This window comes from Eubalaena glacialis, chromosome 14, assembly GCF_028564815.1.
Source record: "Eubalaena glacialis isolate mEubGla1 chromosome 14, mEubGla1.1.hap2.+ XY, whole genome shotgun sequence".
Taxonomy (NCBI): Eukaryota; Metazoa; Chordata; class Mammalia; order Artiodactyla; family Balaenidae; genus Eubalaena; species Eubalaena glacialis.
This window is the reverse complement of record NC_083729.1, coordinates 85,022,147-85,048,333: the sequence shown is the minus strand read 5'-3', so window position 1 is coordinate 85,048,333 and position 26,187 is coordinate 85,022,147. Positions and strand designations below refer to the sequence as shown.

The 26,187-nt window shown below is 58.1% G+C and overlaps 1 protein-coding gene across 1 annotated transcript in view; it reads left to right on the top strand.

The window, feature by feature from the left end:
- The window catches only part of FAM178B (family with sequence similarity 178 member B), a 97,429-nt gene extending 71,593 nt beyond the window's left edge, over positions 1 to 25,836 (top strand). The window contains 5 exon segments of the mRNA XM_061210911.1: positions 1,943 to 2,030; positions 9,797 to 9,922; positions 23,543 to 23,620; positions 23,941 to 24,093; positions 25,443 to 25,836. Of these exon segments, the coding sequence (XP_061066894.1) occupies positions 1,943 to 2,030; positions 9,797 to 9,922; positions 23,543 to 23,620; positions 23,941 to 24,093; positions 25,443 to 25,475 (478 nt within the window). The 3' untranslated portion in view covers positions 25,476 to 25,836.
- The last annotated feature ends 351 nt before the right edge of the window (positions 25,837 to 26,187 follow it).

Sequence of the window (26,187 nt, the reverse complement as noted above, 5' to 3'; positions counted from 1 at the left end):
CCCTGCTTCAGGTACCACCTACCCTCCTGGCTTGGAGGAGGCCATTCCCACCTCTGTTCCCCACCAACTGGGAGCCCCCCCTGCACCCACGTGAGGCCACGGCAGCCGCAGGCCCTGGGGAAGTTGCAGGGGCGCCTTCAGCACCGCTCAGGCGGGGCTCAGTCCTGCTTCCCCCAGGTACTTCCTTAGGGAAACATCATTTCCGAGGGCTGCCTGTCCCCGATGTCCTGTCCTTCGTTTCCCCGTGAGGTCCTCCCAAGGATGGGGGTAGGGGCGCCCGTGGGGACCCTCCAGCAGTGTTGTTACCAGAGGGCATTTCTCCTCCACGGAGCCGCTTCCAGCCCACGTGTTTTCCTTCGTGTTCCTTCAGTTTCCGCCGGCTTCAGGACCTCTCCTTTGCTTCCCCTGGTGGTGGCTTTCCACGGGAAATCGGGACTGTGGGCCACATCTGAGTCCATGCCAGGGGCTGCCTTCTGCTGTCCACGGGGGCAAAAAGTGTGTGAAGCCTCGAGGAAGATGTAACCCTCCACCCCTTCTCCCATCGCCCCTCTCCAGCCTCTCCTGGCCACTGCCACCCCTAGCCCTGTCCTCTAGTCTCTACTTCCCTCCTCTCTTCTTTTTACTTACTCCAGCCCTCAAGGACCCATGAAAATCAGAGCCCCAAACATTAGCGTCTGAAATCCCCATTAGAGGTCTTCACTCCTGAGGAGTGGAGACACCAGCTCCATCCTGAGTGAATCAGTTAGGACTGTTTGGTGCTAGACTTAGGAGCCCAGCTCAGACTGACTGAAGAAGCCAAAGGGACTTTATCGGCTGAGCCGACCAACCCACTGACCGCACGGGTCCAGGGGCCAGAGGCTTCAGGCAGTGCGGGCTCTGGGTGTTGTCAGGGCGCTATCTCTGCTTGCTTCATCCTCCAGGCTGCCCCACAAAGAGGCAGGATGGCCACCAGCGACAGTGGGGTCACCTTCCACCTGATCAGTGGTCCTGCTGGAAAGGCAAACGCTCTACTGGTAGATCCAGCCAAGACCCAGAGGCCACCTCTCAGTGGCTCAAACACAGGGACTGATGGGCCAGGCCTGGCTCATGTGCCCACCCTGGGAGCCGGGATTTGGGCCGGGTGTGGTGGGTGAGGGTTTCTCCAAAGGAAAGTCACTGGATGCTGGCTGAAAAAAAAAAACAACAAAACTTGGCCTCACCAAGCCCCGGTCACCCGCCTTCCACCACCCTACATGGGCTGAAAGATCATAATGCTGCAAAGGAAGGAAAAGGCGACGGTCTGTGCAAAAGAGGTTGAACAGTCCCTATCTCTGTGTAGCACAAATATATAGAGGAAAAAACTAAGACGATAAATACTACTACGCTAGCCTCTGAAGTTACCACTTTTTTTAAAAAAAATTTATTTATTTATTTGTTTATTTATGGCTGTGTTGGGTCTTCGTTTCTGTGCGAGGGCTTTCTCTAGTTGCGGCAAGCGGGGGCCACTCTTCATCGTGGTGCGCGGGCCTCTCACTATCACGGCCTCTCTTGTTGCGGAGCACAGGCTCCAGACGCACAGGCTCAGTAGTTGTGGCATGCGGGCCTAGTTGCTCCGCGGCATGTGGGATCTTCCCAGACCAGGGCTCGAACCCGTGTCCCCTGCATTAGCAGGCAGATTCTCAACCACTGTGCCACCAGGGAAGCCTCAACACTTTTTTTAAAAAATAATTTTTTCTTTTTGCTTATTTTTAAACTTTCCCATCTTGCATGTTTTATTACTTCTAAAATAAATAATAAATGCTATAAACCAAAGGAGAAAGCCAAAGTTCCCCACGTGGCTCTCCCCTGTTCACGTCTCGGTGTGTGTCCTGCCCCTCCCTGCGCCCACCCTGGGGACTTCAATCCCCCCGCCCCGGCCCAGGGTGGTACACCCCCTCAGTCTCTCTCGCCCCTTCTCTCACAGGCAGCTTCGACGCCAGCTCAGCCTCGTGATCATTGCCCGGCTGCTGGACCAGCAAGAGACGCTCCCTCTCTGGCAAGAGAAGGCCCAGGTGAGTCTCTGCCTCAGCATCCGCTGGGGAAGCCCGACCGGCTCCTCCCGCTGCTTTTCCCAAAGGTTGGGAGCCTCAGGCCGGCGGAGTCAAGGTGAGTGTGAATTTTCTGCTCACATCCTTGCATTCGACAGTTACTTTTTGCACGCCTACTATGTGCTCGGCACTGAGGATAGAGCAGTCAGCTGGGAGCAGATATTACTTTTTCAAAAAATTATGGTAAAATATACATAACATAAAATTTACCATTTTAACTTTTTTTTTACCATCTTAACAATTCTAAGGGCAGAGTTCTAACCGTTTTGAAGTGTGCAGTTCCACAGTCTCGTGCACCCACTGCCACCGCCCACCTCCAGAACTTCTTCATCCTCCCAAAGAGAAACTGCACCCGCTGAACACTGACTCCCATTCCCTCTTCCCCAGCCCCTGCTTATATAACTTTTTATAGGTGGAAAAACAATAAAGGTGAAAACGAACACTACTAAATTAACACTGCTCGCTCCCAGTGACCCTTCTGCCCCATGTCAGGCATTCTTGGGGCAGCAGGGGAGGAAGTGCCTTCTTTCCTCCGCCCTCTGCTCTCCAAAAAGCTCTGACTGCAACCTCCTTGCAGCTCAGAGAGCAGTAGTTCAGGGGCCCTGGGGGCAGCATGGGTCACAGCCAGCCCAAGGGCGGGTGGCAGGGGGGTTGAGAATGCTCTCACCGGCCTCCCACCCCCCCCAAGGGCCTCCCTGGAACCCCAGAAGAGCTGCTGGGTGCAGCTGAGCCGTCTAGGTCTGCAGCACAAGACAGGCAAGGCAGTCCCGGCAAAAGGCTGCGTCTCTAGTCACTGGAGGTGCACCAGGCAAGCCCGCGGCCAGAGTGCTGAGAGAATGTTCTGGACCCTCCTGGGGCGGGTGGACCATATATGGCTGAGTCTAAGAGGCCACGATCGCAGGGTGGGAGCTCAGAAAGGTGACCGCTTGGGTTGGCTCATCCAAGCAGGCCCGGCCTGGCTTTGCCCCGACTGCCCCCTCTGCCTTCCATGCTTTCCCCAAGACTTAGGATGGCGTGAGCGTCTTCTCACCCCAGTTCCAGCTGAAGTGTCACCTTCTCCAGGAGGCCTTTGCTGATCACCCAATCCAAAAAGTGCCCTGGCACCATCACACTCTTTGAAAGTATTTGTGGTGCTCACCTCCTGATATTTTTTCTTTGTTCAGGGTCTGTGTACACACACACACACACACACACACACACACAGCATCCGCAGCTCCTTGAGTGCAGGGACCAAACGGTTCCTGCTCACCACTGCCCGTCAGCTCCTAGCACAGTACCTGACACACACAGGACCTCAGCACACACGTGTGGGCTGAAGGAACCCGAGGCTGAGTTCCTGGGTGTGCAAAGGAAGGTTCCCCAGGCAGAGACCTTGGGAGGGCAGGAGGGGAGGGTGGCCTGCTCAGGGGTCACTTCACAAAGGTGAGAGCCTGATGACAGAACATCTCTGCGAGAAAGAGAACAGAGGGGCCAAACAGTTAGGGGCGGGGCAGGCAGAGATGCAGCAGCGAGGACAAGACAGAGTGATCCCAGGAGGCTCCGGCGGGGGGTGGGGGCAGTCTGGTAGAGAGGCTTTGGCGTTGACCGGAGTGTGGCCACCGAGCTCCTTGGAGAACCAAACACGTGTCAGCAGAGCGGAGGTGAGAGGCCAGAGTGTTGAGATCAGGAAAGGCAGGACTGGCTGCACGTGGTGGGTGGGAGTAGCCACCGTCCGTCCGGCAGCACTTGGCAGCGATCAGGAAAACACAGGCTGGCTCGAGCATGAGGGTCAGTTCAAGGCTTGGGGTTTTGTTTTGATTTGTTTTTTTATTAGCCAGAGCCTACGCAGGGGAGAGTGCGGGGAGCGTGATGAGGGCCAGAGAGTGGCGAGGGGAGTGGCGCGGGGGAAGAGCTGGGTGGTCTGGCCTGGCGGGGACCTGGAGGGAAGGCGAGTGAGCGGGGCTGGTGGGGGGGGGAGGGCCGGGGGGATGCCTCCCCCAGGGAGAGCTGGCCTGGGAGATCCCAGCCTGTCTGGGGCGAGTCCAGCCGTGCCCCTGTGGGTCCCAGCTCCAGGGCTGTCCCACCACACCTGTCACCCACCTGCCCGCGTGCCCGCCGTGCGTTCGTGAGACCCCAGCCGAGCGCCTCCTGTGTGCCAGGCTCTGCACCAGGAGACGACCTCGGAGGAGAGGGTGTGAGCGAGGCAGGCCGAGGGTCCGGTGACTAACTCTGCCCGGGGGCAGCGAAATGGCTTCCACAGCCGTCCTGAGCCAGGTCTCGAAGGGTGCGTCAGTGCTCGTGCCGCAGGAAGGAGCGGGGCGGCAGGCGGGCCGAGCAGCCCAGGCAAAGCTGTGCCAGACCCGCGGCGGCTCGAGGGGCAGACGAGCGGCTCGGGCCTGCCCGCTGTCCTCCTGATGTGCTTCCCCGTCCCTACTGCAAGCCCGTGGCTGCTGCACGACCTCCTGCCAGGCCTCTGGGCCGCAGGCGCTCCCCTTTCCAGTCAGGCCTGCCAGGCGGCTCCTTAGGAGACACGCCTTCAGAGGGCCACCTTGGCCCTGCAGCCGCCCACATCAATCCCCCACGCCCCGCTTTCCCCACTCCTCCTCGACCACGTGGCTGCCAGGGCTGCCTGGGCCCTCCTCGCGGGCCAGCCCAGCCACCCTCTGCACGTGGCTTTGTGCCTGGGGCACTTCTTCCTTTCCACCCATTACATCCCAACCGAAGTGGTGGCTCTAACATGCTGCAGAGCATGGCTGAGGCCCGGTGCGGTACAGATGGGGAAACGGAGGCAGGCACGGTTAGGAGACTTCTCAGGGTCACGCAGTGGGAAAGCCGTGGAGCCAGGATGCAAACCCAGGTGCCCTGACTGCGGAGTCCGTGCCTGGGACCCCTGCAGTGTGCCATCTCTGCTTCTCCAGCCCCTTCCTTGGATCCTGTTGTGGTGACAGCCTGGACCACACGTGCTGCTTCAGCTGAGGTGCCCGGCTGGTCCCTTGAGCTTTGGTCCTGGCTGGCAGATAGGAGGACAAGGGCCGACCCTTCCTTCATCCATGCATAAGTGCTTGATAAACCTTAGCAATTGATTCACCGTGAAGGGGACTTCAATGGTTGAGAACTAGCTCGTAGAAGGAGAGGATCTGGGGTGAGTGTCCAGGCAGGGGGTTCTCAGGGCACCGCTGGGCAGGAGGAGTCCCCGATGCCTGGATTGCTTGGCTCTCCATCTCGGGCTGCAGGCTGAGGCCCCAGGAGCAGGAGCAGGTGCTGAAGAACTGAATTTGAGGGGCAGGACTTCTGTAGGTGGTCGGGATGCAACAACCCCAAGGCTTGCATCTTCCAGGAGAGTCTCAGGGTCAAACTGCTTCCTTCCTGTTGTTCCTGCGAATCATGGGAATATCCCAGAAACAGCAGGGTTTTGGCCCCAGGCACCAGTGTGCTCCAGACACGGCTCAGGGCACTGAAGATACAGCCCTGAAGAGCATTCAGTCTCCTTCCCTCATGAAACTCAGCAGGAGACAGACACAGGCACCAAGAGAGAAGTAAATCTTTGGCATTCCAGATGGTGATAAGTGCTATGGAGAAAAATAATGCCAGATAAAGAGGAGGGGGAGTGTTGGGGGGATGCTGTTTTATAGGGGTGAACAGAGAAGGGGACATTTGAGCACCGACCTGAAGGAGTCACGCAGGTTTCTTGGGGAAAAGCATTCCGGGCAGAGGGAACAGCCAGTGCAAAGGCACTGGGGCAGGCGAAGGCCTCTTAGGTTGGAGGCAAAAGGAGAGGCCGGTGTGGCTGAAGCAGAGGGCTGAGGGTGGAGTAGGAGGAGCTGAGGTCAGAGAGGTAAGTGGGGACTCAGGTGGGGGCTTGACTTTCATGCCAAAGTGGAGAGCCACTGGAAGGTTTTGATAAGAGGAGGGACATAATCTGATTTATAAAATTTTTTACAATTACACTGGCTGCTGTGTTGAGACTAGACTGTTGCGGGTGGAAGGAGGCAATTGCAGTAATCCTGGCAACAGCTGATGGTGGTTTGGCCTGGGGAGATGGCGGCGCACGCAGGTGGCGAGCAGTGGTGAGATTCTAGGTGTATTTCCCAAGTACAGCCAGCTGGATGCGGAATGGGAGAGAAAGGAGGCGAGGAGGCCTCCAAGACCTATGCAGCTGGCAGGATGGAGAAGCCCTTTACCGAGACAGGCAAGACACAGGTGGAACAGGTTTGGAGAGAAATCGGGAGTTTGTTTCTTATCCCAGGCCACCTCTTACAACACAGCAAGACTGCTTTGTCAAGCCATGCCTTCCAGTTTGGAGTTTGGAAAACACGGGCTTCGAATGGCCAAAATCAAGGGAGGCAAAGTCTTGCATCTACTATGGAAAGGCCAGCTGCAGACCTGACCTGCCATTCATTCATTTGTTCATTTAACAAATGCTTATTAAGCATATACAGTAGTCCCTGCTATCCGCGGGGGATACAATCCAAGATGTCTAGTGGGTGCCTGAAATGGTGGATAGTACTGAAACCTATATATGCTATGTTTTTTTTCCTATACATACCTACCAATGATAAAGTTTAATTTATAAATTAGGCACAGTAAAAGATAAATAACAATAACTAATAATGAAATAGAACAATTATAACAATATACTGCAATAAAAGCTATGTGAGTGTGGTCTCTCCCCATCAAAATATCTTATTGTATAAATTTGATGCCTTTTTCATCATAACTAAGCCCTTATCATGCACTGTGGCCATAACTTTTACATTTTGAGATGCAATAGCAAAACCAGCATGGGTTTCTTTTTCCTTCTTCACAATTTCACGGGTAGGAGATTTGTTCTTACTGTAGATCTTAGCAACCTCAGCATATGATTTTTCTCCCTTCCTTCTAAAGTCAAGAACTTTCACCTTGTCACTTAAAGGAAGCACTTTAAGCCTTCTCTTTGGCACATCTGAATTGCCAGCATCACTGCCCTTGTGCGTTGGGACCATTATTAAGTAAAATAAGGGTCACTTGAGCACAAGAACACAAGCACTGCAATACTGCGCCAGTCAATCTGGTAACTGAGACGACCACCAGGTGACTAACGGGGTAGGATCCGCTGGGCACAGAGACATTCACATCCAGGGAGGAACGGAGCAGGACTGCGCGAGATTTCATCACGCTACTCAGAAGGGCGTGCGCGATTGAAAACTTACAAACTGTTTATTTCTGGAATTTTCCGCTTCATATTTTCGGATCTCGGTTGACCACGGGTATCTGAAACCGTGGAAAGTGAAACTTCGGATAAGGGGGGCGCAACTGTGCCATGTGCCACGTGCTGTGCAAGACTCTGCAGTGACCAAAACTGCCCTCACGGAGCTTACGTTCTAGTGAGGGGCAGGGGACAGATAATAATAAACATAACAAACAAGAAAATTACATAGCATGTCAGGAGGTGGTAAGTGCTTGGGAAACAAAAGTCATGCAGGGAAGGGGATTAGCAAGAGCAGGTGCTTGCTGCTGGGTAGATGGGTGGGCGGGGGGGGGGGGCGCCTCACTAGGAAGGTGGGCCTGGAGGAAGGCTGGAAGGCGGAGGGGGCAGCTGTGCAGTGTCCGGTCAGAAGGCCCAGGCAGGGCACAGGCTCCAGGGAACAACAGGGGCCACCCGGGGCCTCACAGACATTTAAGATGCTGGCCTTCTCCGCTGGGCCAATAGAAGCAGCTGCCGGGGTCTGAGCACAGGAGGGACCGCTGTGTGGACAGTTGCCTCGCTGGAACTGTCTGCCGCCTCTTGCCGGACAAACCGACAAGGCCAGCGGAGGCCTGCCTTTTTGGGTGATCATTTGCTTCTTGCCTGGGGATGTCTGTCCTAACAGGCTGAGTGTTTGCAGAGACGGCTCCCAGCGGTGGGGGTAAAGTGGGGAGGCATGCTGGTCAGAGCCTGGCCCTGCTGGGACCCACGCAGCCCAAATAAGTCCTGACCGCGGAGAAGGGTGTGTCTCCCGGGGAGGGGATGACTGCGGCTGCCAGAGCTGGGAACAAAAGAGAAAAAGCAATCAGAAGGCGGCAGCTTGCTGTGCTGAGCAGAGTGAAGCTGTTTTCACGGAGTGAGAGGAAAACCGTGGGAGCAGCCAGCCGCTGCTGTGTGCTCCCCGGCCCAGCCCGGCCCGCCCAAGGCTCCTAGCAGGGAGGGTCCCAGCTGGGGCGGGGCTGCCTGCCGAAGGGCTGCTTCTGGGGGCGTGGGCTGCAGAGCCCGCTCCTGTGCTTGCACAGCTGTGAGCCCCGAGCAGGCAGGGCTGTTTTGGAAACTATCACCAGACTTGGAAGGCCTGAGCGAGGCAGCACAGCTCTGGTTTGGGTGAAGCTCCAGATGGTGCCTCTCTTCGCCCAGAACCTTCCCCCCTCTCTCTCCCTGCCTCCTGCCCTCCCTCTCTGCGATCAGACGCTAGGCCAAGAAGCCCTGGCCCCCTTCCAGGAGCCGAGGCCCCGGGCCTGACTCCTAGCCCTCACTCAGCCCAGCTGCTCTTGTGGGCTTTCTAAGCCTGTGGCTGGCGGAGGTGCTGAGCAGGTGTCTGCGGGCGAGTCAGGGGGAAGAAGCCAGGTGTGCCAGGCAGGGCTGGGCTCGGGCAGGGAGCTGGCCCAGAGGCTTAGCCCTCGCCCTTTGGGCCAGCCTCCACCTGCTACATCTAAAGACATGGTGCCTCTGTGAACTCCCCTGGCCCAGCTCTTTCCTTCTGCATCCTCCCTCCCCAGGGTTACAGGTGGCCTCAGAGGGGCCCAGGGCTCAGAGACTGACCCCCGGCCGTGAGTTAGCTCTGGGGCAGCTGGTGGGCCTTGCTGGGGCTCAGCCGAGGCTGCCCAAACCAGGTGCAGGGGCTGGGTGGGAAGGAGTGGCTGGATGCAGACACCTGGACTTAGGCAGGCCACGTGCCCCCATTTGTTCAGAGGTGGGGGGTAGGGCAGCTAGCAGATTGAGTGATATAATACATTAACCAAAGGGCAACGTGTGCACCTCGCGGGGAATCCCATTCCAACAAAGCAACTGGATGAGGACATTTTTGAGACAATCAGAGAAAAGTGAACACAGGTGTTTGATCGTGTAAGGAATTCTTGGTAATTTTGTTGGGCAAGAGAATGATGTGATTATGTTGGGGAAAAAATCCTTATCCTTTTCTGTTTGAAGCTCTTTGTGGGTAAAATGATATGGTGTTCGGATTTGCTTTGAAATTCTCTGGAAGGAAAAAAGGCGGAGGGGGCCTGGGGGTGATGAGTGCAGTCATCATTCACGTTCACAGAGATGGGTATGGAGGTAGTTCTCAACCTCTCTTCTTCCAGGAGTGTTGAAAACGCCCGTGGTAACAAGTTAAATGACAAGAGAGGGCCAGCGGGCCTGAGCAGCAGCTCAGGGTGGGAAGGTCTTGTCCAGTGGCAGAGGAGACCCTCTTCTGGTCTTGGTTCTTCTAAGCCCTGAGTGTCTGCTCAGTCCCGGGATGTGGGTTAAGTCCTCCTCGTTCACTTGTCTAAAGGATGCATGCCCTGCGAACGTGAGAGCCTCTTCTCCCGGGAAGAAGGGGTGTGTTTGTCTCCATTTCACAGATGGGGACAGGCTCCGAGAGGCCACACGGCTCCCAAGGGAAAAGGTGCCCCCAGGTCGTGGAGCCAATGGTCTGGCTCCAGAGCCTAGGCTCTGACCCATGCCTGCCAGCCGGGGTGTCCCGGCCATGCGTCCCCAAAGTGCCCCAAGCACTCGTGAGTTATGGCCCCCCTTCTCTCCCCAGCTGTCCTCGCTCAGCCATCTCCTGAGCCTCATGAGGCCATCAACCCTGGGGCAGTACCTGGGCCCTGAGACCATGCCGCCCGGCCAGGAGCAGCAGCCAAAGGCCAGTGCCCAGCTAGACTACAAGGTGAGCACCCAGCCCCTGCCCACCTCTGCCAAGGCGCCACCCCAGGGTAGCAGGGAAGGCTGGGCTGTCCACAAGGCACAGCCTGGGGGCCTTTAAGGCTGCCAGTCCTGAAAGCCCGGGGCCTCGGAGCAGAGCCCAGCCAGCTACTCCTGCCCATCTCCACAGAGCCTATGCCCCTCATGGAGGCGCAGTGGGCACGGGCGTGCAGGCTTGTGAGTTTCGCTGTGTCCTTTGCGGCCTGGCGTGGCTTTGTCAGCTGCGTTAGAGAGGACGCAGGAGATGAAGTGCTGGCGAGGGGAGTGGCGTGGGAAGGGAGTGCCCTAAAGGAGAAGCACAGGGAATGTTCAGATGCAAGAGGCCCCTTGTTTGCTGCGAGTGGAGCTGGGTCCAGCTCCCTGTTCCTATTCCCTGTGGTCCTCACTGAGGCCGAGTCCTTGGCCTTCCCCCAGTTCTTTCTAATTGACTTTGCAGACGTCGCCCAGCTTTCCTGAAAGCTATGCTTTGGCGGGAGTCAGGGGCAACAAGGTACCCCAGAGCCTGCCGGTTGTGGGGCTTGGAATGGTCAGGCCTGTGGCCCCTGGGGTGAATGTCAAGCAGGGGTGGCGGTGTAGGGGCTTCAGCCTGGGAGTCCCAAGCCTGGCTCCCTGGGGAGTTGGGGGGTAGAGCTCAGTGAGCTCCCCCATCCCTGGGGACTCAGGGATGAAGGATGCAGATAGGCATCTTGCTAATTTAGGAAGGTGGTAGTTCCAAAAGCTCACCCAGGGGTTGGATGTTGACATCCAGAAGGCCAGCCTTTGGGCATCATTCTGCAAATCAGATAAGTGAATTAATTACTTAATGAATACAAATGAACTGTTAAGAAGATATGATAACCCCCAGGTGTACGCTCCTCTCCTGGAACTCGCAGCAAAGGTTATCTCTCAGTTGTGCCTCATGTCAGTGAGTTTACGTGAGCTGTCCCCGGGCCCTGTTCCCCTTTGCCGGCTATTTCCCGTGAAACTGGAGCTCGTTACAGAGGCTAAGCCTGGGTGTTCCGGGGGCTCTGGAACAGAGGTGGGGTCAGCCCCTGGGGGTGGTCTGTCTGAGCAGGACACAGGTGGGCAGGCCCCAGGTCTGGGCTGGGGGAAGGGAAAAAGAGAGGAGAAGAAGGGGAGGGGCAAGAGAGAAAAGAGGACACTTGTGTCTGGTCTGGCCAAGGAAGAGCTGCCCTCCAGGCCCCTGGGGCCACCCCTGGACCTCGCCTCACAGTCTGGTAGCACATGTGCCTTCAACAGCCTGGGGAGAGAGGGGAGTAAGCGGGCTGAGGGTATCCTTTTATATTTGAGGACTGTTCTCATGCATGTAAAGGAGGCTGTGAAGTGTCAACCCCCGTCGGCTGCATATTGGAAATGACCCATTTGGCCTGGAAACACGAGGGGCCGGCGTGTCTTGGCCGGGTGCTGGTCCAGGGCAGCAAAAGAGGCAAGTGAGGCCCAGGCAGCTCTTAGATGCCTTTGCTGCAGCTCGAGCCCACTGGGATTGATGCTGGTCTGAGGTAGCCAAGAGCAGAGAAGGGACGGGGAGGGGTGGGGCTGGTGCGGGCACACGGGCAGCAGTCTGCACAGCAACGTGGAACATCCTATCCCCCTGGGCCGCCTACTGTCCAGACCGGGAGGGGCCGGGTGGGGCAGACGACTGGACTCCCGCAGCCCAGCCCCACTCCCCGCTGAACCCACTGACTCCTCATTAGGGCCCAGGCGTGTTTCATCTTCAAAGATGATCGGGCTACTCACCAGCCAAAAAGAGCAGCGGCGTCATCTGCCCTGTTTTACAGGGAGTGGTGGTCTGGGCTGGCCGAGCCTTTTATCCCTAGAGCTCGCAGTCTTTGCCCTCTTTCTGCTTGGAGTGCAGCAGGGAAATTAAGGCCGGAGTGAGGTTGGCCTGAGGCGACCCAGCCTGGAGGAAATGGGGACAGGCCTTTCCCAGCGTTTGGGGCAGCCCTGCTGGACCCTATCCCTTGGGGCAGCCCTGCTGGGCCCCGCCCCCAGGCCCCTCACTCCTGTCTGGGAGATTTCCTGCCAAGACTGCTGGGTCGCAGCCCTCCTCCAGCTCTGCAGATAAACACTTCTGCCAGCCTCCGCTCCCCCCGCAACCCCCGCCTCCTGTCTCTGCCTGGGGCCTTGGCCCAGGCTCCTCCTTCCCCCGGGAAGCTCCCAGCCTTCTTCCCCTCCTGGTCCTGCCTTCCCCGGAGGCTGGGTGCTCCGTGCCCAGGGTGTGACTCTCTCTCCTCACTGATCCCATGGCTTTGCAGTTGTCCATCGACTTGTCTGTCTCCCCAGCTAGACTGTGGGCACAGCTGGTGTCTCAGCATCGCGTGATGTGCTGGGCGCTAGATGGTTGAATGAGGGCACAAATGAATGAATGCAACTGTAATTCTCCCGCTCTGAACTCTCTCCTTCCACCCCATTCTGGCCCTCCCACCCCTCTGCTGGAAAGCGCCCTCCCTCTGGATGCCCTCAGACCAGCCTCTGTGTATAGGCCCCCTTGTCTCTTAATGTCCTTGTTTCATTAAGGCTACAAGAGTTGATGGCCTGGGCTTCTCCTGTTGGAGGCCCTTGACTTCAGAAGTGTCACCTGCTTATGAGAGAACCAATCACAGCCATTGTTTGTAATTTTAAGCTAGTGAGATTCCTGCCTGAGAAAGCTAACCACCAAGTTCAACGAAAGAAGCAACTTGCTCCTTCCGCAACACTGCAGGGGGTGGGTGTGGGATGGGAGGTGGGAGGGGGCTGGGGGGGGCGGGTTCTGTCCTAGCTCAGAGTCACAAAGTGTCCTAGCAAATCAGGGCAGAGCTTGTATGGAAAATAGGAATCCTGCTTCTGAATGGGATGATTAGAGTACTTTGAGCATTTTAAAGTGCTTTCGGATAAAGAAGTTGCTCAGCCCCTGGGTGATTTTTGGCAGCCCTGCGCTTGCCTGGTTTGAGAGGGGTTCTCCCAGAGGAGAAGGAGCATTGAGGTCAGAGCGATGCCTGGGGGTCTGGGGCTGCCCTGCGAGGGGCTGCTGCCCCGCGTGTTTGAGAGAGGTGGGAGAGTTTGTCTTAATGCAGGCGTGTACTCTGAGAGTTGGCCTCCAGGTGCTTCCCTCTGGCCCATGGGTACCAATTCTGCAAGAGGCCAGCTCCTTCCCAGGCCTCCGTGTGTGTGTGAGGCTGTCCTTTCGGCCTCTGTGCAAACATCGTGTAACTGGACTCTGTTTTCCACTGTCTCCTCAAAACGACGAGCTCAGCCGTACAGCCCAGAACCAGGGGTGTCCTGGGGGCTTTCTGTTTTCTTTTAGCTGACTTGCCTAAACCATATTTGCCCAGACTTAACTCATTTTTATCGAGGTGACTGACGCTGTGGTCTTGTTAAACCTCCGCCGTGTGTGACGTTCCTGTTGACCACACTTCCCTGCCCTTCCTGACTTCTCCCTGGCCTTCTGCCACATGGATGCTACAGTGAAGGAATTTTTGGTTCTGTATTTCCCCTAGGGATTTGGAAGGTCTGTAGAACCAGGATCTTTATGGTAGGGTGGAACTTTTCCCCCAGTTTGGTTAAATTTGGGAACTTTGAGGAAGTTAACCATCTCTCATTGTGTGGAAAGAAAACTTAAGGTCACGGAGGGGGACGTCCCAGCACTGGGGCTGCCCTGAGGCACCAGCCGGTTCTGTCTCCTCCTCTGCCTCTTGGGCACACCCTCCTCATAGCCCGACAGTGTCCTCACAGGACAGACGGCCCGGGACCCACTGAGGGTCCTGCATCTGTGATGGGCGCTGTCCCCCCAGGGCCCAGCCGCAAGAAGCCACCCCGCCCAGACTGAGCCTGGCAGCTGCACGGGGCTCCCATCAGCTTCCTCACCACGCGCACGCCTCGCCACGCACATGGCCTGTGCTCCCGTCTCTGTGCTCGTGAGGCTTGTTTATAGGAGAAGTGCATGTGTGAACAGGGAAGGGGCGGGGTGTGCTCTGGGCTTGGCTGATGCTCGGGGTAAACCCCGCCCGGCCTCACAGATTCCTTTGAACTCACGCCTGGCGTCTCTGCACATCTGCAGAGGGCACGGGACTGCCGCGCATGTGTGTGTGCACGTGTCTTGTGCGTGCGTGTGTGTGTGTGTTGTGTGCATCTCCTGTATATCTTTATGGTGTGCCCATGTGTTAACAGAGTTGACAAACAAGTTTTACTGCTTTTACTCCTGCGCTGGCCTGTCCCTGTGTCGGGTGACCCTGCCAAGAGCTGCCTTACGTGACTGGGTGTGGCTGGGGAGTTTGGGGCTGCCCTCCAGCTCTCTGCACCCGCCTCTGCTCCCTGCACTCTCCCGCTGGCACTCGACACCAGCAGGGGGACGTGGACTCCCTCAGGCTTGGCTGGGGCACAGGCTCCTGGCCTTCGTGTCACCTAGGACAGGTGGAGCAGGAACCCCTCCCTCTCCCTCCACTCTGCCTTCTCCCCTGAACTGCCTGCCCCTTGCCCTGCACCTTAGGGAGAGCCACGCCCACAGGGCTGGGGACCTTGGTCAGGCCAAGATGAGGAGGACTGGGAGAAAACAGACTGGTTTTGAAGAATGGACAATGGCTATTCAGGACTCCTGAGTTCCTCCCCTGGCTAGTCTGTGTTGGGTTCCTCCTCACTTCCTCCAAAATGAGGAACAGCTGACATCTTTGGAAATAAACTTCGAAGAGGTGACCTCTGGGGAGGTGACCTCTGGGTAGCTGACCCTAAGGGGAGATCCGTACCCCAGATACACATCACAGCCACCTGAGTGGCCGCTGAGCCCCTTCACAGTGGGTACCTCTGAGCATCTGAAGGCACATGGGGCGGGGGGCCCAGGCCAGCTTTGACTGACTCCTAGGAATTTTGGCTTCTTTGCAGGTGTATGAGCAGGGCTTAAAGTGATGTTGTTGAGCTGGGGAGGAGAGGCTTAGATTCTGCAGACAGCTGTTGTTGAAGCCCAGCCAGCTCGAGTCCTCGGCAGCTCTGGCCTGCTCTCTGCCCTGCCCCACCCCAGGCTCAGTCCTCCTAAGGACCCTTCAAGGGTCCCTCCCGTAGGCACCGTCCTTGCCCCATGCGGGTGACTCACCTGCTTCTGCCCTAACACCCCCCTACCTCTGTCTCTCCACCCTTCAAGTCCTCCTGGACAACTCGTGATCGTCTTTCTCCCATTCCTTCGTAGGAATAAGCGAACCTGAGTGCCTGTCACATCATATTCAAACCCCCCCATCCAGGGCCTTTGTCAGCTGGCCCTACTTCATCCATGCGGTTTTTCTCCTGTGCATCAGACCACTCCATTTGATTCCAAGCAATGGGTGTCTTTCCCAGAAACCCTCCATTCTCAGGCCCATGTCTTTGCTCTTGCTGGTGCTCCTTCCTGGTGATGCCTGGCCTGTCTCTCCTGTCCTTGGATTCCGGTGGTCATTACAGTCTGTTCACGCAGCCAGTGGCTTGTCCACACATCGCTTCACCCACCTGAACAGAGTCGCCTTTGAGGGTTGGGTCCAGGGTCTATCTCAACCATATGCTTCCATTAAAATGCCTGCCCTGAGCAGGTACAGTCTGGTGAGGGACGCTTCTCCCCTCTCCCCTGCACCCAGCCCCGCGCAGCAGCCTTGGGCGTGTGGGCGGAGGAGCAGTGCCCGCTTGCGGGATCTTAGTTTCCCGACCAGGGATCGAGCCTGGGCCTCAGCAGTAAGAGGGCCGAGTCGCAACCACTGGACCACCAGGGAGTTCAGCAGTGCCTTCTAGGAGCCCTGTCTGAGCAGCTTGGGCTCAGCTCCCACTATCACGCACCTGAGCGGGGAGCAGGAAGGGTGTGTGAGGCCCCTCACTAGCTGTCCTCAGCCTGGAGGAGCAGTTGCCAGGCAGACCACGGCCCTCTCAGCTGCTCTTCTGCTCACCGCCTGTCCTGTCCCTTCTCACCCTGTCTTTGCCGGGACCCTGTAGTGACAGAAACACAAACACGCATCCCAGGAGGTCCTGGGACAGCTCATCAGGCTCAGCTGGACCAGGGCTGAGCAGTGTCGTGAAACCTCAGTGTTGCTCTCTGCATCTCTAGGCTCTGCCTTTTGGTGCGTTCCCAGGCAGCTTTCCCGCTGCTTCTGAGACACCCCGGACTTATTTCCTTCCCTCTGCAACCCTAGCCAGGGGGAAAGAAAGAGCTTCTGTCCTGGATCCTAACAGAGTCCCAGAGTTGAGTCTCATTGGCCTGGCTTGGGTCATGTGCTCACCTCTAAGCTAATCACATAGCCAGGCATGAAGTGATTGGCCAGCCCAGGTCACACATCTTTCCCTGGAGTCCGGGCTGAAGTCCCCACCGTGCGGCACCTTGGCCTGGGTGTATGGGACGGGAGGCTGGGACTCGACAAAGCAGTGGGCAGGATCCTGGGCACCAGGAAGCCTTAGTGTCCGTGGCATGCCTCTGGTCTTCAGCCGTGGGCAGAGGCCTTGTTCTCTAACACCCACGGGAAGTATTAGGAGGGCAGTGCTTCCCAGGCGCTGGCATGTTCCCATGCCAACACTCCAGGAGACAATACAGAGAGTGAGAAAGATAAGAAAGAGAAGGGAGGAAGCCATTGCTTTTGAGGAAATGGCTTTTGAGGAAGCCACCGCTCTGTGGGGCCTCTCCAGCCCCTGCCAACACCCTGGCTGGTTTCAGGGGCTCCCTCCGGCACTGGAATCCGCGTACTGATGTACACGTGCACACCCAGGCGTAGATTCTCAAACACAGGCACCGAGAATGTCGTCCCTCTCTGGGCAGCAGGCAGAGCTGGGTTTCCGTTCCAGATCCCCCTGGGGTCAGGGTCTCTAGTCCCAGCTGGAGGAGCAGGAAGGGCCAGCCAATCCCCGCCTGTCAAATCCCCACCCCCCCCCCCCCCGCCCCATGGCCAGCAGGAAGCCAGAAAGGAAGGGTGGGCTGGGTGGGAGCACTCCAGCAGGGGTTTGCCTGTAGCCCCTCGGTTCCTCCCACCCGCAGACATAGGAGGGGGGCAGATGCGCTGAGATAACCCCCTGCAGCAGGTCCACAGGAACAAAAAGCCCTCAGCCTTCCTGCTTTTGTCTCAACTGCATCTCTTCCCCACCTGGACCCGCTGTGCCACGGCCTCCTAGTTCCCTCCCCACCCTCACTACCAAGAGCAGGGGCCAGGGCTGCTCAAGGTCCAACTCCAAGTTCAGGATAGAGCTTAAAAAAAGAATACCTCTGTCCCTTTCAAGTGAGTTCAGGGTCTCAGGTCTCTGAACCCCCTTCCTCTGGGCAGCTAGAAGAGCAGGTGAGGGGCTCATCTTCTGAGGTACCTGTGGAGGGGGACCCATGCTGGGCCCCGAAGTCCTCTAGCAGCCTCAGCAGAGACGTCCCAACTCTCCGCCCCGCTGGGGCCTTGAGACAAACTTTCTAGGCAGTGGCCATTCCCAGCAGCTGAGCCGAAGTCCTGGTCCTGTCCAGATGCTGCCAGCCTGTCTCCCGTCAGCCTGCTGGCCTCATCCTGCTCCATGTCTAGGGCTCCACCCACCCCCACGCCTAAACAGACACTTTCATTTACAGAACTGAGTGGCCTTGCAAGCCCCCGGGGTGACTCTGGCAAGTCCTGCCTGTGACGTCTGTTCTCTGGCCTCTGTGCCCTGTGCTTCCACGGACCTGGGCTAGGAAGAGGTGCTATGTCACCATGTCATTTCCTAGTGATGGGTCATGCGTCCTTGTCATTTCCTTCTCTCTAGGACTTATGACTGATGACCTGTCCTGGTCAGAGTCACTTCCATACTCAGCTTTCCTGTGGGCACAGCCCTCTGCTTGCTGCTTTGGTGCTTGCCCAAGGCAAGGTCAGAGAGTGTAACCTTGGAGCAGGAGCAGCCTGGGCAAGGGGAATAAATCATGCAGTTAACTTGTGGGGCGGAAGAAGTTAGGAAGAAATAGCATCCTAGAGATGGTGGCAGGTGTCACACTCCAGAACAGGTCCAGACAGGGTTTGCCTAGAAAAACGCATCCCCTCTCATCCTGAGCTCTGGTGGACACACTAGCCAGACGAGCTTCAGTCTGTCACCAGTCTGAGGCTCTTGGCCTGGGGCCTGCAGGTAGCCCCACCTCAGGATTACTCATGACTGACTATTTTTGTTATTTGCCCAGCCGGTGTGTGATGGAGTACCTAGACCATGCCCTGGGGCTCAGGCCTGCTGCCCCGACTCTCCTCCCCAGGAGGTAGCCTCAGCCTCTCCCTGTCCGGCCTCTAGCAGGCCCTTGGGCCCTGGCTGTGCAATGCAGAAGGGCCTTGATCTCTCTCCAGGGTTAAATCCCCTTTAGGGAACAGGCGCACACGCGCACGCACACACACACACGCACAGCTTGTTCAGCTTAAGGGAGCACGTATAGACGTTTGCATCAGGCCTAACACTGAGTGGAGATGGTCATGCAGTCAGGGGACCTCTCCAGGCTCAGCTTCCACATCTACTGAAAGGGAAGGTCAGCAGGACCTCTGTGGGAACCCGCTGGGTCAGGGCACTGTGCAGTAGTGCTATAGGGTTCAATTTGGTAAAAGGAGAAAGAAAGGAAGGAAGGAAGGAAAGAAGGAAGGAAGGAAAGAAGGAAGGAAGGAAAAGAATTCATCAGGGTCCAGCTCTAGCCTTGGGTTTGAAATGGCCCAAGGCAGACCAGCACGGCTTCACTCTTTCCCAGACTTCATTGGTTCTAGAACTGACCTTCAGCGCGTGTGTTTGCAACGAAGTGTCTCTGAGGGAACAGAACCCCTGAGAAGACCCACACGTGGCAATGACAGGACCTATGGCAGAATTCTCCTCCTGGACCTCCAGGCCTTCCAAACGGGGCTGAGAGCAGCCCAGCCAGGCTGTGGCTGAATGCAGGTCCCCCAGGACAGCCCCCCCCACAACCCCAGAGCCTGTGAGCCTGGAGAGGTGAGACCAAGGGAGGCTGCTCTGGGGTCCTGGCATCCCGGGCAAGGAACTGGCCAGCAGTTGGCCTTGAGGGCCAGCTCGCTGAGCGGGAGCCGGGGACATCTGCAGTGTGAGCCCCTGGGCCCCCGCAGCCTGGCTGGAAGGCTGTGTCCTTTGAGTCAGTGTGTCCTCCCCAGCAGGTGTTCCTGGGTCAGCCTTAGTTCTCCCCCCACCCACCCCCCATGCCCCACAGCAGCTGCCCCAGAGCCTGGCTGGACCTGCTTCCCCAGGACCCTCCAGCCAAGAGCAAGATCTGCCATCACCCGCCTCCCTTGCACCCCCCCCACCCCCCACCGGGCTGGCAGCCTCCAGGGAGAGGGCTGGGTTCAAAGGGTTGCCTCGGGTGAGCCTGCACTCTTGGTCGGACCTGAGGTGGGAGAAACTATTATGTTCTGGCCAGAGCGAGTGGCTTCCTGGGAGATCCTCTCCCTCCCCCTCTCTGCCCTTTCTTAGCGTAAATAACCCACAGCCAGCTCCCTTGGCATTAGCTAGAGGGGAATTTTTCTAAAGGATGAAGTTCCTGGGAACCGTCCACCCTTTTTCCCTTTCGTCTCATGACGAAAGCTCTGCACACCAAGACTTGGCTGGCGGTTCCCGGGTCAGAACTAGCTGGACCAGAAAAGGAGACACTGGCCTTCCCCTCCCCTGGCCCCTTCGCAGGTGACAAGCCCAGTGGGCTGTCCCTTATCTCTCTGCCTTGTCATCCTTCCCCAGGGAGAGGACGGGGCCCCGCCTCCAGGCTCTAGAGCCAGGAGGGAGGCATCCTGCACAGAACTTCTCAGAAAAGTCTGCCTGTTAGACTCCAGGGAGAGACCCGGAAGATGGAGCTGCAGGCCCCGCTGGCAGCAGCGGGAGGGGACTGTCCTTTCCTGTCGGCACTGGGTTCGGGCACGTCCCAAGCCTCAGACTCTGCCTCTCCCCAAGTCGTTGACTGAGGTTTCCTGGCCCCATTTCCCCTGGGGGCTTCCCAGCCTCCACTCACGCCCCAGTCGGGAGGTGCTGGGTGACCTGAGCTGGGGAGGACCCGTTCTACAGACAAGATGCCCAAGCTTGGATGGATATAGCCCCCACTCAAGGTGTGCCCCTGCACTGCTCATTAACCCTGAAGCCACCCGGCACCCTCCCCTACACACATACATACCCCTGCCCGCCCGTAGGGACTTGGAAGGGGCCTCAGACAGGAGGAAGGGCAACCTTGCACTGGCCCCGCCGATGCCTGGCCTCTGCCCAGCCTCCCTTTCCAGTATCTTGAAAGAGAAGACAGAGCCCCACGTTTCTGTGGTGCCAGCAGGACAGGAACGGGCTTGCTGAGTTCAGGAACTGGTCACAGCACAACTGGAGCGGGAAGCGCAGCTCTCACACCTGGCTGTTGACTGAGCGTCCTACCCTGTCTCCCGCCCGCGCCTGCCGGGCTCCTGGGCCAGCCCCTGCCCTCCCCACCGGAGGAAGTTTCCAGAGGAAGGAGACCCAGGTTCAGCCTCCCCCAGCCTGCTAGAGCCCCAGTTTCTGCTCATGTTTTGCTTCTCTGACCTTCACAGAAACAGGGCCTGGGAGAGGAGGGTTGAGGTGCAGGAGAAGCCTGGCGTGTCCCCGGCGCCACGGTCTGTCCCTTTGTCTGGACGAGAGCCGAAGGACCCTCTCTCACCTCTCCTCATCCTCTCCTCAGGGCAGAGACCGCGGGGAGGAATGGTCTGGGCGACTCTGCTGATAACGAAGCCCTTTTCCCCAAAGCGGGGAGAATGCTCCCAGCCCTCCTTCCAGGTAGTGGGCACGGTTCCCCCGTACCCACACCCGCCCTTTGGACGATCGGCTTATACAATGTGGTTAACAGGGCTCTTCTTCAGAACTACCTCTTCCTTCTTGCTATTCTCCTCCCCCCCCCCAAAAAAAAACCCGTATTCAGAATAGTTTTCCTGGGATTTTCCCTCCAGATTCAATTACGGGAATCGGCATTAAGAATGAAGTTGTGAAAGCCGAACACACGTAGCCGCTCTTTTCTCTCAGTAAATCCCCACTGCACAGGCTTTCCTCCAGGGCGCTCCTCAGATCCCAGGCCCACCCTCACCATGCCTCCCTCCCAGGAAGACACATTCTGCAGGGGAGGGGGGATCAGGGGGCTGGGGGCCTGGCCAGGGCCTCCACCTGAGCCCGCGGCCCAGCGCCTCCGCGCCCTCTTCGGTTGGGGGAATGTTTACAGGTGAAAGGTCCTTCTCTCCCCTCTGCCACAGCCTTCCCAGGCTTTCACACCCACCCCACAGACAGGCCCCCCTCCCGGCCGCCACCCAATGGCTCCATCGCCCTTGGATATTTTCTTTGGCTTCTGCCACCTCTCACCATCAGCTTGCTCAATGCCCCTCTCTTGAAGAGGGTGCTTCCCAAGGTCACGTCCCTCTCCCCTGCCCCACACCTACCCCAGACACACCTGGGCTCAGTCGTTTATCATTGGCATTGTCTTGTTTAAAATTAACTAAAAATTTTTTCATTATATTCTGATTATATGAGTAAAGTACACACATTGTAAAGAAATAATCTTAAAGAGAAAAAAAAAAAAAAGATGAAGGAGGAAGTGTAATCCTTCTGAGAGCCGCGTTTTCACTTCGGTGGATTCCATCCCAACGGGTTCTATCCCCTGCTTCCCCCAAGTGCCCCCAGTCTGTCCTCCACAGCCCATGCTCCCTGCTCCAGAGCAGCGTTGAGTGGCCTCCACTGCCCACTGTCTGGTCCCTCTGCTGCCAGCCCAGTCCCCAGGGCGCCCCTCTTCCCTGCTCCAGCCCAGCTCGTGCCCCAGCGGCGGTCAGTCCCCCAGCGAGTCCTGCCTCTGTTTCTTGCATCAGCCCGGGATCTGTCTGGTGGTGTAATCTTGGCTGTGCCCCACCCGCACAGGGCCACCTTCACCTCAAATCCTACGGCTCCTTTGAGACCTGGTTTAGTCACTTCCTCCCTGAAGCCCTCTCAGCTGCACACCACCACCGCTCCCCCCCTCCCTAGAAAAGCCAGAAGGACCCTTTGTCCTCCTGGTCCACAGGAAAGCTGAGATTCAGTATTCAGTGTCAGTAACCAAATGATTGCCTTCCTGAAGCATCTTTTCCCCTCTGATGTCTGAGTGTGTGTGGCTGTGTCTTAGTCAAGGTACGCTGTCTAGCACACAGGCTTGAGCCTGCTTTAGGGGGTTGGGACGGCGGGAAAGAGCCGTTTGCCACAACTGCAGAGTTCAGGAGTTCCGAATGCAGTGGGCCTCCCGAGGGCAAGGCCAGGCTGGGGAAGGGGAACCCAGCGGGTGGACCCTGCTCACGGAGGCTGGATCTTCCGCAGCCTGGGGCAGTGCCGCCTGGAGGCACACCCAGTGGGCCCCCTGCTTTTCCCCACTGCCAGGTGCCGTGCCGCCCAACCCAGCCAGCCTGTGGGATCAGCCACCTGCGGGCCTCAGCTGCTGTGCTGAAGAACAGGCTGGCTCCTGGGCAGGGCAGGTGCCGCTGGAGGAGGGGGGCTGGTGGCCTGTGGCCTCGGGATTTTGCACGTGGTGTTTGAGCTGGAGAAGACTACACTCCAGAGTGTCTGATGCCCTCAAAAACGGTTCTAGCTTCTGCCCTAAGGAGGCTGCTGGGTCTGTGCAAAGAGGCTGTGACCGTTTCTGGGGCACCACCAGGTGCTCTAAAGGGGGAGGATGATAAGGGCAGGGGAAGTGGGGGGACAGGGGAGCCTTGGCTGGCTCTGAGCTCCAACCCCATTATCACCAAACTGGAGCCCTGCTGGCCATCTCTAGAGCCTGCCTCTCCCCTCCCAGCCCAGCCTCAGGGCTGGTTATCTGCCACAGGCATGATGGTGGGGTGCTTCCTGCCACCCTTCCTATCTTAGGAGGAGTCTGGAGGGGACAAAGCAGCAGGCACTTTGGGGGAGTGGGGGAGGGGTATGCCCACTGAGTGCCAGGAGCAGGCTGTCTTCACAGCAGAAGCCTCGCCTGTCTTTGGGGTGGGTGCTCCCCGTACTTCGTTTCCTCTGCACAGCAGGTGAATGTCTCATAAATGAATGGGCACCAACAGAGTCCAAGGGCACCCCGGGATCAAACTTAGCCTCTGATCACATAGAATCGGCCTTCGTCCTGTTTTCACCCCCTTGGTGTCCAGGGGGCAAGAGCGAGGGTATGAGTAGGTGGGTAAGGTGGGCAAATGCTCAACCAGACCTCCTGCCCTTTGCCCCCCTCCCCTCGCCAGCCTCCTCCGGTCAGCACGGTGGGAGTGTCTGGGCTGAGCTGCACATCTGTCTGTGCAGGGGTGTCCCCCCGGGCTGAGCTGGGCACCCATGGGGGACCCGTGTATGCATATAGTGGACAGTGGCATCCGGTCACAGTACGCACAGGCGTGGGTGCCACAGGGAGCAGAGCAGAGACCTCGGGGACCACAGGCACCAGGCAGAGTTCAGAGTGGACAGGCCCCTCTCGCCCACGAGCTTTCTCCTCTGGAGCCCCAGGACGGGGCTGGGTGACAGTGTGGATTTCTGGATGGCAGGGATTTCTTCTTTTTCTGAGGGGAGGGAGCACGGTCATTCCTCAGGGGCAGAGCTCTGAGTGAGCGGGGCCCTCCTTCCTTGAAGACACCTCCCCAGACACTGTCGCAGGGAGCCCAGGGCTGGGCTGGAGCTGCAGTCAGGGAAGCCTGTCTCTCCCCAGGTCTGCTACCTGTGCCACAGCCTCCTGATGCTGGCTGGGCTGGTGGTCAGCTGCCAGGACATTACTCCAGACCAATGGGTGAGTCTCCCAAGAGGCTGGGCTGGGGCCGCTGGGGGAGGAGCCCAGCCCGCTGCCAGGAACTGGAAGGGGTGGGAGGCTGAGAAAGAAGCAGGCCTAGGGGAGCCGGCCTCGTCCTCCTCCCAGCGTCCCACCAGGCCTTCCCAAGGGATACTGACCCGTGCCCCCAGTTACCCCGTGCCTCCCCTCCCTTTCCTGCCTGACTTCTGAGCAGTCACTCAGACCCGTCCTCCTCTTTCTCCGATTTTGTGCTCCCCTCCCCGACTGTGGCTGCCGGGCCTGTGCCCCGCCCTCCCCCCCTCCCCCCACGGCCTCTGCAGGGAGAGCTGCAGCTGCTGTGCATGCAGTTGGACGGCCACATCAGCACCCACATCCGGGAGAGCCCCCAGGACATGCACCGGACCAAACTCAAGGACCTGGCTGCCCAGACCTACATCCGCTGGCAGGAGCTGCTGGCCCACTGCCAGCCCCAGGTGGTGCCCACACCAGCCCCCAGGCTTGGGAGGGGAGGGAAGTGGTCAGGCGGCTGACCGGAGCCCTCAGTGTGTCCACCCCCTCTGCAGCTGCCGGGTCCTGGCTGGAAGATGGGGGCAGAGGGCAGTGCGGGGAGACACGTCCTCGGTGGGCCATCGCCATTCTTACCGAGAGTCAGAGGCCCCGTGTGGGAGTGCGGTGAGGGAGGCACAGAGCAGCCGACTCCTGGGTGAAGGCAAAGAAAAACTTCACCACGGAGAGGGAAGAGCCTGGGCCACAGGACCAGTCTGTCGTGAGCTGTGCCAGGAAGGGGCAGCAGAGGCACCAGCTGTCCACCCTCCGCCCAGTTGTCCTGTGGGCCTGAGGCTGGCCTCCCACTCTGCTGTGGGGAACGCGCCCAGGCTGCCCTGGTCCCTCCAGTTTTTGTAGCAACAGCCCTCACGCTCCCGACTCTCTCAGACTCCCTGGGTAATAAATATTCATAGCTAATGTTTATTGAATAAAGACCCTCTTCTACATGAATCCACGTAACCTCCATGAGGCAGGTATTGTTATGATCCCATTTTACAGATGAACAAGCTAGCCAGAGTCACTGAGAGGTTAAATAGCTTGCCCCATCATGCAGGCCGGGGCGTGCAAATATCAGAACCAGGGCGCAGAACCAGCCTGACTCGCAAGCCTGCACACTTACACACTGTCCAGCCCCTGCTCTGGCAGCCTCCCTCTGGCCTCTGTCCGTTCCTCCAACAAGCAGCCCTCCCACCGCCTCGCCCCCAGCCCTGGATGCAGATGAGCTGGGTCTCGTAAAAACTCTTTCTCCAACCCCCCTCCCAATGCTCCCGGGCTCCCAACTTGCCTTTCCTCTGACTCCCCTCTGCTTGTCCTTCCCCCGTAACCTCTGACTTGGGGCTGACACATCAGCCACAGGCTGTGGCTTGGGTCTCAGATTTCACAAGTCTCTGAGAAAGCTGGAGAGCAGACCTCACCCTCAACCCTTAAGGAACTAGATCACACTGGTCTCTGGTGAGAAGCAGTGTGTTTGTCATGAAAAGAAGGAAAAGTGGTTCGTGGCCTGGCCGAGCCAGGGGGCAGGTCCCACCTTCCTCTCACACCGCCCTGGGCCTGTGAACAGGGAGTAGAGAGAACCAAGGCAGAGCTGTGGTTGAGTGGCCTGTTGACCTGCCACGTCCTCACCTGGCCTGGGAGCCCCAGGAGCCTTGTGGCTCAGCACCTGGCACGGAGGAGGCCTTAGTGGAAATTCAAGGGATGCTGGAGCGCCAGGGAGCATCACATCGGTGGGCCCTACCTGGGCCCAGACCGTCACACCCTGCTTTTCTCTTTGCCACAGACCCGGTACTTCAGCCCCTGGGAAGACATCTAATGGAGCAGGGCAGGGGTGGCCCAGTGCTCCTGGCTCTGGCAAGAAGTGAACATGGCCCAGGTAACTGGAGGCGTGAAGAATGGAGGCCAGGGGAGGACCAGCCAGCTGAAGCAAGCACCTGCCTCCCCCGCTGCCCTGAGCCCCCTCCAGGCAAGGGTCCTGCCTCTCGCTGCCTGGCTCACCTCTCAGCTCTCCTTCCCTTCCCCACTGTCTCCTCTCCCCAAGACCTTTGTCTCCAAAGCTCTGGTTTCCCTGGGCCTCCTGGGTCCTCCGGCCACCATCCTCCCCACCCTCCTTCCCCTCTCTGTGTGTCCCTAATGTGAGGGTTCTTTGTGCACGCTAAAGTCTCACTTCAGCATCATTGGTTACGAGAGTTCCTTCAGTCCCTTACTGAGGGCCCGTGCTCAGCGTCCAGTTTCCTGACTTCTCGCTTACACTTTGCAGAATTCTCACCCCAGGCAGTCATGTGCCCCGCCCCACCCCCTGCAGCTGAGGGCTGTTTGTAAACCTTCAGGGAGGGGCAGTTCTGGCTGTGGCCTGAGAGCTGTCAGACACCCAGGGAGCAGGGATGGGGAACGTTTGTTTGGACCGGTCTGGGACCACTCCCCACGCCCCGCTGCCACTGGGGAAGATCCACGGAGTGAGATGGTAGCTCAGGGCTGTAATTACACTTAATTCAGTTTATTGTTGAGCTCTGAAATCAACTCCCAGA